Below are 13,556 nucleotides of genomic sequence, written 5' to 3'. Positions count from 1 at the left end.
AGATTTATACTTAATATCACTTTCATGATGAAATGCATTAAAGTATGACAGTTAAGACTGATACGGAGAGAGCTGAAATTTAAGATTCAAGAGGGGAAAGACTGCTACAGGAGGAAGCTGGAAAGCAAACTCCAAGTAAACAACGCCAGGGAGGTGTGGAATGGAATGAGGGCCATTACTGGCCTGAAACAAAAGAGAGGTGTTTGGATGGATGGGGACGTTGAATGTGCAAACGACTTAAACTTGCACTTTAATAGGTTTGACCCCCTTCTGTCCCCTACCTCCACACCCGGCACTTCTCACCTTCTCCTTTCTCCTCCTCCCTCTCCCGACCACACAGCCTGCCTCTCTCTGTCCCTTTCAGCAGATGACATCAGAAGGGAACTGTGTAGACTCCATCCCAGCAAAGCTGCGGGCACCCATCAGTCCCAGGGCCCTCAGGTGCTGTGCTGCCCAGCTGTGTGGAGTGCTACATTTGATCTATAACATGAGTCTGAAACTGCAGAGAGTCCCGTCGCTCTGGAAGACAGCATGTTTGGTTCCTGTCCTTAAAAAGATCCATCCATCGACCCCCAATGACTATAGGCCAGTGGCTCTGACTTCACATGTCATGAAAACACTGGAGAGACTCATACTGAAACATCTGCGTCTGCGGGTGGAGCCCTGGTTGGACCCCCTACAGTTCGCTTACCGGCCGCGTATCGGTGTATAGGACGCCATCATCTACCTGCTGAACCAGGCTCATTCTCATCTGGATATTGTTGGGAACACTGTGAGGGTCAAGTTTTTTGACTTCTCCAGTGCTTTTAACACAATCAGACCATCACTGCTTGGGAATAAGCTCACTGAAATGCAGGTAGACGCCCCACTTGTAGCCTGGATTACGGACTATCTAAACAATCGACCACAGCATGTCCAACTGAAGAGCTGCCGCTCTGAAAGCATCATGAGCAACACGGGGGCACTGCAGGGAACTGTCCTATCACCTTTCCTCTTCACCATCTACGCGTCTGACTTCAGGTACAGGTCTCAGTCATGTCACCTGCAGAAATTCTCTGATGACTCTGTCGTTGTGGCCTGTATCAGGGATGGTCAGGAAGAGGAATATAGGGGTGTGGTGGAAAGCTTTGTTGGGTGGTGTGAGCAGAATCATTTACAGCTAAACATAACAAAGGCAAAGGAACTGGTGGTGGACTTTAGGAAGCGGGCTCTTTCTCCCACCCCTGTCACTATCAGAGTAACGAAGATTGAATTAGTTGAGGACTATAGGTACCTGGGAGTACACATTGACAGTAAACTTGACTGGTCCAAGAACACAGACACTGTGCTCAAGAAAGGGAATAGCCGGCTCAACCTAATGAGGAGGCTTAAGTCGTTTAATGTATGCAGGAAAATGAAGACAATGTTTTATCACTCTGTGGTGGAGAGTGTGGTGTTTTTTGCAGCTGTGAGCTGGGGCAGTGCGGTGAAGACAGCTGATCACAACAGGCTGAACAAGCTGATTAATAAGGCTGGTTCTGTCCTAGGCGTCAAATTAGAAGATCTGAAGGAGGTGTCCGAGAGGAGAATGTTGAAAAAGCTCCTCAGTATCACGGACAACCCCTCTCACCCCATGCACACCTCCTTGAGGAACCATCAGAACACACACAGCAAAAGACTCATTGCCCCCAAATGCAGAACCGAACGCCACAGGAGATCTTTTCTACCTGTGGCAATAAGGCTTTATAACTCCTCTTCATTCTGTAGGTGATCTTTTCCAGCCTTTATGGCGGTATGTTAGTCCCATCCTGTCATCACAAGCAGCTAGCTCATTTTACTCAGGCACAAGTACTAAGTCACTTTTTATAACCTACACTAATTATCTGCATTTAATAATAATCTGTTATATTTTTGTATATTTGCAGAATTGTTATATGCTGTCATATGGCGTCGTATTTTTGTACATTTGCATAACTGTCTTATTTTTGTATATTTGCACAATTATTATTTTTCATTATACTATCTTTATTTCTCTTGTTGCACTGAACATGCCAAAGACATAAGAATTTCCCTCGGGATGAATAAAGCTCTTATCTTATCTTATGTTACATTTTTCAGATAAATCGTTAATTTCATTTAAATAATAAATACTATTAATAATTACACACATGGGGGTGACACGGCGGCGGAGCGGTAGCACTGCTGTCTCTCAGGGAGTCACGTCACTGATATTCCCTGCCTGCACTTTTTTTTTTTTTTTTTGTTCTTTATTTTGCCTTATACAATTTCTTGTATTAGGAATTTGTTAGTTTTCGCATACCCCTTGGGGTCAGAGCGCAGGGTCAGCCATTGTACAGCGCCCCTGGAGCAATTACAGGTTAAGGGCCTTGCTCAAGGGCCCAGCAGAGCAGTGGCCTTTTTTTTGGCAGTGACGGGGATTCGAACCGGCAACCTTCGGGATACCAGCGCAGATCCTTAGCCTCAGAGCCACCACTCCGCCCGACAACTTTCCATGTTTTCCTGCTGGGTTTCCTCATTGTGCTCCGGTTTCCTTCCAATGATATGCAGATTTGGTGACACTAAAATGACGCCAGTGTGTGTGTGTGTGTGTGTGTGTGCTTGTATTCACCTTGCAATGAGCTGATGTCCCATCCAGGGATTGTTTCTGCCTCGTGCCCAATGCTTGCTGAAATTAGCACATCCCTGGATTGATGGATTTAAGCATTAAACACCCTTTTCAGAGATATTGCAGTAAGGTGTCATCAGAGTTTAATGGCTGTTCCAGGCAATTCACAACACAGCGAAGCCGAACCTGTTCTCACTGTAATAATATCTCGCACTGCCACCTGGTGGATTCTTCCAGATTTACATAAAGTACGCATGCAAGTATAAAAAGTACAACGCTTGCGTAGCAGAAGTGTCTGCTGAAGCATGCTTCGTGTCTGGTGAAGTATAAACCTGGCCTTATAAAGCAACCTCTACAGAACATAATGATGAAGAATGAATACGATTTTCACAAATCCATCCTTTTCCATGCATGTTCTTTTCTTTGGCTTTGTTTTTTCGGTTGCTAATTCATGTTGTCAACAACGGCTAAATACAAAAAATGTTGAAATAAAGGTTTAAATGCGTGACAACTGCTGTTTGTTCTCCTTGATGCAGAAAGAAAATACAACCAATAAACAAAGAGCCCTTTCAGACCTAGACTGTCAGATTGTCATAAGAATAAGAATAATAAGGATTTAGCCATTTATTTGTGGATCGAGCACGGCTGACCTTAATCATTGTGAAGCCTCATGTGAGGTTCTGATGGGGCCCCGACTGACAAAATGCAAACCACAACTCCACCCGTCTCAGTCAATATTTTACATTCATATTCCAACCAACATACAAAACAGATTAATAACTGAACATCATTTTAATGTAAAAATGGAATCAATAAATATTGGAGTTTACTTTCATACTGTTGAGTACTTCACAAAAATGGAAAAATGCTATAAATATAAATATACAAACAACACTTCAGGTATACACACAAATAAAGAGAATCAATGAAGAAGAGATAATGATTACACGTAATAAACTGTATGTATGTAAAGTATGTAAAGTGATTATATGTAATCAAATAAAATGGTCAATGTCTTTTTAAAAGCCACTAACAGCTCACCTCACCACACCGGCCTTCTGTGATGTCATCAGTGCTCCTTCTCTTTCTTTCTCATTTTCTCTAACCAGAAAGCTGAAAGGAATGGAGGCAGGGTGCTGGTCAGCTTCAAGGCTGTCATGGCTGAAGTGTTGAGGCAGAGGGTTTGTGCTGCCAGCTCCAGATATCAGCAGATACACTGAGGAGTTTCCCTGTCTTCATGTGAATTCACAATAAACTCAACAGTAAGAAAAAGAATTGTCTGTTTAGGAAACGTCTGGAAAGTGTGCATTCAGTGTAACATGTCGAAGTGTCTCTACTGAGGTTTGGGGTTTGGCTTGCACATGCTTATGTCTTTGAATCCGCACACATATACTGTACAGTTCTTATAAAACTCATAGAAAGACGCTGACCATCTTTATTTCTAAGACATTTAAACACGGACTCACAAGGAGCTGCAGCCATTAGAATGGAAAGACACTTTGACAAGATGAGAGCCGTTTGAGTTTAATCTTGGATTCTTCCTTATGACACTGTAAATGAAACCCATCACTTAAGAGCAGAAACCCAACAATATCTAAATCAATGAGCCCTCATGGCACAGCATCAAGACTCTATATAGCCTCTACAGGCCGATCCCTGAGTTGTCCTCCAATGCTGAACATACAAACACACACACAAACAGAAGTCAGCGCAGGTTTATTTATGCAGACACACAGCAGCCATGTATCCCTGTTTGTCCAGGTGTTATCACAAAAGCCTGATGTAAATTTAAAGGTGACATGACTGTGTTTAGACTAAATACGATAGTTAATCTCACAAGGAGAGGTGACTCAGCGATGGGGTGATGACTGATGATTAACATGAATAAATCTCAAACATATGTGTCAATAACCTGACTTATAGAGTAACACGTGTGCCACACTTGTCTTCAGAGATCACACTGCGTACAACATTTGTCTACAAGTGCTGCATAAACTCAGCTTACTGGTTATTCACATCTTTGATGATTTATTTATATTACTATCTGCTTGTACATAGTATAATATTAGTTCACACTCTTAGTTCTCCACTGAACATAATATGGTCTCTCCCAGATCCCTATCTGATCTTCTCTTCATGTCTTTGAAACTAAAATGGTGTTGTAGTGAGACAAAACAGAGCCAAGAAAAAGGTTTGGGGTTCCACCCCATATACTTGAAAATAAATGAGCAGACTGCAAGTAAATCAGAACAAAGTGAGTAGACGGAGTCCAAAATGTGTCTGACTAGATATAGGTGAGTGGCGGTTTTATAAAGGGTGAGCAGGAAGAGGCATGGCGTTGGTGGTGTGTCCAGAAGTGAGGTGGATCATGTAAGCTGAAATGGGTCCAGGAAGTCCTTTGTAGCATTCTTGAGGTAATAAGGCGTTCAAAGGTCTTCATGACCACAGAGGTTAAAGCTACTGGTCTGTGAACTTTAATTTCTTTGACATTGGAATGATGGTGGAGACCTTGAAGCTGACTGGAACAGTGCACAGATCCAGAGGTTGGTTGAAAATGTCTGCAAAAACTATAGATAACTGTTTTGCACAGCGCGTGAGTGTGGAAGAGAAAATAAGGTCCAGTCCTGCAGCTTTTTAAATATTTTTTTAATAAGCTGCAGACGATTTTTGCAGTGATGACAAAAAGGTAAAACTGAGAAGAAGAGGAATGTAGAGTAGTAACAGTGAGACCACCAGGTAGATTTATATCCCATTGTCTTTCAAAGAGACCATAAAACTGACTGAACTGATTAACCGGACTGGGATCAGCAGAACTGTTTGAGGTTTGTTTCTTGTAGTTGGTGACTTCTTTCAGGCCTCTCCAGACTGATGCATCTGCAGAAGGTTGTTCTTGCAGCTTCTTTGAGTACTTTCCTTCAGCACCTTTGATCCCTTTCTCCAAGACATAGTTGGCTTTCCTGTAATCCTCACGATTGTGAGATCTGAATGCACACTCTTTGTCCTGGCGCAGTCGTTTGAGTTCTGGGGTGACCTCAGGCTCATCATTGCTAAACTTCACAATTGTTTTTGTTGAAATGCAAACATCTTCACAAAAACGAATATATGAGGTGACAGCATCAGTGTATCCGTGTATGTTGGAGGTGGCAGTTTTGAAGGCATTCCAGTCTGTACAGGAAGAGCAGTCCTGAAGGTCCTCTGTTGCCTTTCTGGTCAACTTTCTCACTCTTCTATTGAATGACTTTACAGTTTTCAGCTTTTGTTTGTAAGCAGGAACAAGGCGAGTCATGCAATGGTCAGAATTACCAAGGTGGGGATCTCACAGGAGAAGGAATGATAAGCATCCTTAATAGCTGCACACAGTAGTAGTGATCAAGAATATCTCCATCTCTGGTAGGGCTTTTTATTTGCAATTGATATTTAGGAAGTTAGGTTCAAACTGACATGGTTAAAATCGGCCAAAATAATGATTTGCAGGTCTGGGTTGTTATTTTTAATCTCTTACATTAGCGTGTTTCCACTGCACTTTGTGAGCTTTAGTGTGAGGGCAAATGTCAACACCAACTAGAATCACTGAGGAAAACTCGCATGGCAAATAAAACAGATTACAGTTTATAATGAGAAATTCTACATTGGGAGAGCATGATTTAACAAGAACAACAACAACATTTATTTGTTTTATTTATATATCACATTTTCATACCAACAATGTCGCTCAAAGTGCTTTACAAGGTGAAATAAAAAGGAAGATAATATAAAACATAAGATTAGGCAATAATGTAATACAGTATGTAACAACAAAAAGTTAAGTCTGAATGGTCAGTAGGAAAGAAAAAAAAACCTCCAGTTAGCCTGCAGAAAAAAAAACAAAATCTGCAGGAGTTCCAAGGCCAATAGACCACCCAGCCCAAAGTGGGCATTCTACCTGACATAAATGATCTAAATCAGTCCTCAGGCTTCACATGGAAGAATTTCAGGAAGATGGTCATGTGGCTATCTGGGACACCCGCCATTCAATCCATAAACACAGGGGGCAGCATGGTACCTTGATCAGTTGGTGGTGGCGCAAGTTGCCACCACAGAAGAACTGGAAAAGACAGAAGAGAAATGTACAGATTAATAGGGAATTGCAGAACCCAGAGGAAAATGATAATTCAATGCCCATATTAGTGCAATAGGGATACAACTAAAATGTAGCTACAAAAAAAGCTATTTAAAATAACGGGTTTTTAGCAGTTTTTAATTAGTTCCACTGTATTAGCCTGGCGAATTTCTATTAGTAAAGAAATCCAAATTTAGGTGCATAACAGCAAAAGGCCGACTCACCACTTCTTTTCAGATTAACTCTTGGAATTATAAGCAGACCTTCGATTGAAGATCTGAGGTTATGACTTGGGGTGTAGGGGACAGACATTCCAAAATATAGCAAAGAGAAGATTATTTAAGGCTTTGTAAACCATTAGTAATATTTTAACTGATTCACGTCTTTCTTAGGTGGTCCTGAGAGGAGTGAGTTACAGTAATCTAGTCAACTGAAAGCAAAAGTGTGAACTAATTTTTCAGTGTCTTCTAAAGTTATGAGAGGTGAAACTTTTGCTATATTCCTTAAGTGAAAAAATACAGACCTAGTAATCTGATTAATATGCAATTTAAAATTTAGATCAGGGTCAATAACTGCCCCTAAATTCTTTACCTCCAACTCGATTTAAGCCTAATGGATCAAGTTTATTTCCAAAATCCTCACTATGTCCATTTTGCCAATAACTCCTTATTTAGTTTGAGAAAGTTGCTGTTCATCCAATTGGAAATACAAGTAAGACAATGGATCGAAGAGCCAAGAGCGTCAGAGTCATCAGGCGCCATTGATAAATAAAGTTGTGTGTCATCAGCATAGTTGAAAAAAGCAGTGGGCCCAGAATAGATCCTTGTAGTACACCATATACAATATCGGGGTCTCTGAAGTACAATCACTATAATAACATTTTCTACCTGTTAAGTAGGACTGAAACCAGTTTAAGATGTTGCTGGAGAGGCCCACCCATTGACTAAGACGATTAATAAGAATACTCTGATCAATGGTGTCAAATGCTGCACTCAAGTCTAAGAGAACAAGAACAGATACATGACCTCTGTCTGCATTTATCCACAAGTCATTAAGTACTTTAACTCTTTCAGGGCTGATGTCGACTTTTGTCAAATTCAGGAGTAGAGGACGGTAATCAGCTGTAAACTGCAACAAAACTCACCCTTACGTTTTAGTTCGACTCTTTTTGCTAGAAGGAAAGTTACATAGCTTTGTTGATTTTACCTACTCGTGCATGAGTAGCGAAGAGCAAACAACCTCTAAAATGGCACCGACATCTGGCGAGAGACCAAAGCGAATGTGCAAAGCAAAATACTCCATGGATGTTTTACGTAATTTCGTTGAATAGGATTCTGATTTGTCAGACTCTGAGTTGATGCAAGTGATATGGAGATGGAGATCAAAAATGAAAGTGAGGTACCAGCATCATCTGATCGGTCCCCAAGTGATGAACACTTTCATATAGCTGATGCGCCTACAGCAATGTTTGCATGGGAGGACCACCACTTTTGATGATAAGAGGTACAAACCAGATTGCGTCACACTGCGACTGCCACCCACCTGCTGTGCGAAGACAGCCAGCCCACCATGCATTCCTGCTGACCATAGAGGTGCCCCCAATGCAGCCACTGCCGCCAGAGATACCGAACATGCGCCAACAGCAGCCACAGCACATAACAACAGACGTTTTATGTTGACTTATGTGTGAAACCATTTCTTTGTGTGCTTTTCAGAAAACTGTGTTTTTTGGAAAAAATATTCAGCCCTCAAAGATTTAATGAGTTCAATTTGTGTGGTTTGTTCTAAAACCTGACTGAAACTTATCAAGAACAGCAGGTTTTTATTCAAGTGATCATTTAGCTGCGTAATGACGGCCTTTTCTAGGATTTTACTTAAGAAAGGCAGGTTAGATATTTGGTCTAAAATTGTTCAGCTTATTTTTCTTGAGCAGGGTTTTGACAACTGAAGTCTTAAGACAGTCAGGGAAGACCCCCGAATCTAATGACGAGTTCACTATGTCAAGAATACTGTCAATTAGCACAACAATTAGCCTCACAAGCTTCACTAGTAGTTTTGCTGTCACATCATTACACCAATCTTGATTAATGTAGAAAACACTCCTTCACCCTTTGTTTTGTGGCAAAGTTCAGTAATGTGGTCTTCTTGGTACTGCGTGAAGCCAGCTAAGTCCAATGCAGAGTTGGGAATAGAGTCATTCAAAAGGTCTGTTTTAGTACGTATTAACACCCGCAGTTCATCGACTTTATTTGACAGCAAGCACACATTAGATAGCCATATTTCAGGCAGTGGTTGCCATAGTCTTTGCTTACTGCGTTGAACTGAGACACCAGCTCTCCTGCCTCTGGACCTCCTGTTTAGCTTCATGAGCACCAGTTGTAAGATCCATGGATGTAGTTGTGATATCTGGAGTCACATCAGGTGGCACACTGTAACCAATATTCAAATTCTCTTCCCTTGTATATGTTATATGACTTTGCATGGTGACAATGAATTTAAAACAAAAAAGACAGATAAAGACGGAACACCAAACTACAGTGGCTGTCATCCTAGGTGCCATCTTTGGCATAAACACAACCATCTTCCATCATGTAGTACCTCATATTAGTCACACCTTGTTTCTCCTTTTTTCATGTCAAGCTCTAAAGACACATGGTGTGATGTTTATGATGACTCCAGGCTTGGCCTGTCCCAGTTACTGACGGACAGGACATATTTGTGCCAGTGCACACTGTTTTATTCTTTTACCCCTTCTTAAATTGTTTTGTATTTTTGATGATTTTAAGCCTACAGCCACCATATTTACAGCTCAGCTCTACTTACTGTAAGTCATCTCTTGGCCCTTCTCAATGCTTTATGTCTCTATTCTTCTCTTCCAGTTCATAGAAGTCTGTCTTTAATATAAACATCTCTTATTCATTTTAAACGTATGACTACCTACACACCCCACCCCACCTCACCCCAACCTAACATCACATTGTACATCTGACTGATGACCCCATCTGTTATCTTTATCCTTTCAAAATCCCTGGCCCATTTCTTCCCATGGTTGTGATTATCCTCCAGTCGGCCATCTTTCTGGTCTGCTGTCCATGACTTTCTGTCTTCCTTTCTCTTTATTAAAGCTCCTTTCTTGTCTCATGTATTATTTCTCCTGAACCTCCCTGCTCTTGCTCTTGTTAGTATCCGATAGAGGCTACTGTCTCTGGGTACAATTGGTGCCAACTTCATGGTGGTTTCACAGTTGAACTTCTCTGTTTCTCTTCTTTAATTTGTAGAAAATGTCTTTCATTGATGTGCTTTTACTTTATGAGGCTCAGATCAACAGGTCACGTGGCTCTGCTATTGAGAAGTTGGCAGTCTGCTATATGATTAGTTGGGAGCTCGTTGGCCAACAGTCCTTGTCACAATCCCAGTGTTCCTTTCTGGTCTCTCCGTTTTGTTTGTTTCTTCTTCTTCTTCTTGGCCTCTCCTGCTGGTCTTTAGCGACTTCAGTACTTTCTGATACTTTAGCGATGTCTTTTTTTACTCGGTTTGGTAAGGGTGGAGTTTATTTGAGAGGGTCAGTTAGATGAAGGAGTGTGCTGATGTGGAGGATGATTTTATTCTTTTTTAATATATAAATAATATATATATTTAATATATAATATATATATTTAATATGTATATTTTTTAATATAATTATTTATATTTAATATAATATTTTATTGTACTTTTATGAATACTGATTTATTACTCTTCCTGTTCTTGTTTCATGCTTTGATTTTAATTCAAGTTTGTTCATAAAAACAACACAGCATACACCTTTCCTTTTGACTTCAGTGGATTTCTAATTATTTCTGTTTCCTTCCAGTTTGTCAGGTGGTTGGAATGACGATACATTTTGGAGTTTATGTCGCTTATTTCAACAATATGAAGCCAAGAAAGGAGACAGCAGCCTCCCGCACCTCATCTCTTTGTTTGCTCCTTTTCCAAACGATGTGATCTCGACAGAGTTGGACTGGATTGATGAAATTGACTTCAGATTTATGAGGCGATGTCTGAAGAATGAGGTTGCAGCTCCACAGCACAAAGAGGCTTTACAAAGTCTTCATGAACTCATAATCCTCAGTCTTGAGGAGGCTGTAAGGTATGTTTTATTACTGAGCACTAAGATGGAGGCAGAACACATTTGAAATGGTGGTAGATACACAGTGGCTGAGCAGATCTGTTGTTTCACGTCACACTGTGTGTTTCTCTTTGCCATCGATGTCTTTTTCATTCTCATGTTCTTGTCTTTTGCTTCCCCTCCACCACCTTGGTGTTATTTTCATTTAAAACCGGCCATCTCTTCACTCGTTTTTTATATTCTGATTCCGTCCTTCATGATCTTCAGTTCTGACCTCTTAACTCTTGTTGGAGATGTTACAAACATACAAAGCTCTTTCACTTCTTCTGTGCCTTCTTTATCGTCTTCATTTCTTTTGAGTTGTATGCCACAGTGATTATTTTAATCTTACTGAGTTTATTCATGAATAAGTCTAAGCCAACATTTTTATCATCCACCCTTAAAAAAATTAATTTAAGTCGACTCAGCCCTTTTCTATCTCTTTTCTTCACTTATCTTCTGTCCAGAGAGTTCTACATATTTTGACAGAACCAAGAAAAAAAAGTCCTAGAGAATCCTTCATCTGTGAAGAGCTCAGCGTTAAGTGTGAGAGTTTCATACTCAGTCAGGCTTTTCCAAATGTAAAGTAAAATCCTGTTACTTTACTTCTGCCTTCAGCTCAGCTCATATTTCTAAGAGATGATCTTCATTTCTGCTGACCTCCCAGCTCATAGAGTTTGTTATAACACATTTAACAGGAGTCAGTTTAGAAAAAATAAACCTTGTGTCACTGATTGTAATTTCCTTATCTTCCTACTTCTTTTTTCTTCTTATCTGCATTTCTCTGTCAGCAAAGATAAATTCTGGGCCCTTTACAGTATGCAATAAAAATAAAAAAGTCAAAGATCTGGTCAAATCTCTGTGCATAAAGGTGCTATGCTGAAAATCACCGATCCCTCAGACGTCACTGTCTTAAAAACATTAAGGTGTCTGTGGGCACGAGATGGACAGTCCTGACCTGTTAAATATGTTAAATATGACAATGAAGGCCTCGTACAATTGAGGACCTGCATTAGTGCCTAAACACTTAAAAAGTTTCATTAAAAGAAATGGTGATGCGACACAGTGGAAAGCACTCGGATGTCCCAACTGTTTTTGGAGTGTCTAGCAGTCATCAGATTTGACATGAATGGATATTTAAAAAAAAAATCACATGGAATAACTTCAAATAACATGTTGTAGTGTTTTCAATGGAAGTTACAAGTCACTCCTTTTTGATTTTATTAGCATTTTTTAGAATTTGGGTTGTAGTTGATCACTGTTTAAAAGTCTTTGTACAAAGATCATCCACTTTGAGGTTCTCAACATTTCAATACAAGTCACAGGTGACTGGTCACATGCAGACAGGGGACAAAAGCGATTAAGAAGGATCTTTGGATGTAGCAAAGCACCCATGATGTGTTGAGTACAAGACGAGGGAGTGTCGCCTTCATACAGCTGAGGCCTCACTTTGCATGCTGAGTGCTGTTTTTGATGACTTCATATTAATTAACAAGTCATGACAGCACAAGAGAAGGTGAAGAAGCGAGGCAGTCGAGTGACACCAGGACTGTGAGACTTCATTTTGATCAATCAGAGGACATAAGGTGACATAAAAGAAGTGTTTAAGTGCTCATCTTAAGATGAGTTCTACAATCTAAACACTGGGACACACATCACAGTTGACTAACAGTAAATTTCACACTAAACTTTTTCACACAGTGAATCAGACACATGGAATAAGTTAATATACAATTCCCAGTATACTTACTTTACTCCTTACTTGCTCTTTTTTTCTACAGTTCTGAAATAAATCTTATGGTTGACCTTTTAAGAGCATCATAAGATGGATGGTTGGACATTGTTTTTTTTTTTTTGCTAACTCTGGTGAATTGTTTTAATTATCCAAAAATTTTACCTGATATTCACAGGTGTTTTCTTTAATGTAGCAAAGACAATAATTCTTTTTCGAATGGGAGAAACAAGAGGAGTAGTCAGAGTTTGTGTTATTCAGAATACAAAGTGAACAAAGCACTAGCATCATAATCAAAAGAGTGAAATGTCGCAAAGTGGGCAAAAATCAAACCTGTTAATGAGCTTAAATGGGACTGCAATAAACAACATCACATGTTGCAGGTGTGTGATGGTGGGAGACTTCACACATGCTCTTCATTTTCTTTGGCTGAGTCTCAAGCCAGCTGTATATTTTAAAGCACTGGAGTGCAAAATCCAAAGGCTGAACAATTGCATAGAATCTCTAAACGTTTGAGTTTTGCTTGGGATGTCTTGTTGTAACTAAATCTGTCACACAATCCAATTGATGGCTGCTGATAGGACTGTTGGAGACATCTTCTGTGTACTTAGTTTTGAGCTGAGTGTTGTGTCTGTGTGATTTATGTTATAATTGTAACTACAAAGCCAAATTTTCTCCTAGATTTGTTTTGATTGCTTCTAAGGACTCATCCAGTATTTTCTTTACTTTCTTGTTTTTTCATCTACATAGCAGCATGCCACCCCGTGGTTGTTGTACCAGAGGCAGGCATATCACAATACTAGGTGAGCCATATAGAATTAGTCAGACAGAAACATGAGGAATGCCAAAGCCAATGCTATTTGGTGTTGTGCTTTTAAATCTCTGATTATTATTATGCTCCAGATGCTTGTGAACTTTTCCTGATTTGCTGCACTGTGAATGTTCATGTTTTTGTAACTTTGAAATTCTATTC

General features: G+C 40.1%; 1 protein-coding gene across 1 annotated transcript in view; it reads left to right on the top strand.

Moving 5' to 3' along the window:
* The window catches only part of LOC114643014 (uncharacterized), a gene marked incomplete at its 3' end in the record, with an annotated part of 1,911,439 nt that overhangs the window by 26,996 nt on the left and 1,870,887 nt on the right, over positions 1–13,556 (top strand). Inside the window, exon 2 of the mRNA XM_051923912.1 lies at positions 10,558–10,833. Within this exon, the coding sequence (XP_051779872.1) occupies positions 10,558–10,833 (276 nt within the window). The remainder of the gene's footprint in view (positions 1–10,557; positions 10,834–13,556) is intronic.

Source organism: Erpetoichthys calabaricus, chromosome 2 (assembly GCF_900747795.2).
Source record: "Erpetoichthys calabaricus chromosome 2, fErpCal1.3, whole genome shotgun sequence".
NCBI classification, from domain to species: domain Eukaryota; kingdom Metazoa; phylum Chordata; class Cladistia; order Polypteriformes; family Polypteridae; genus Erpetoichthys; species Erpetoichthys calabaricus.
Note: the sequence above shows the minus strand (reverse complement) of the source record. Positions and strands in the feature narration are given on the sequence as shown.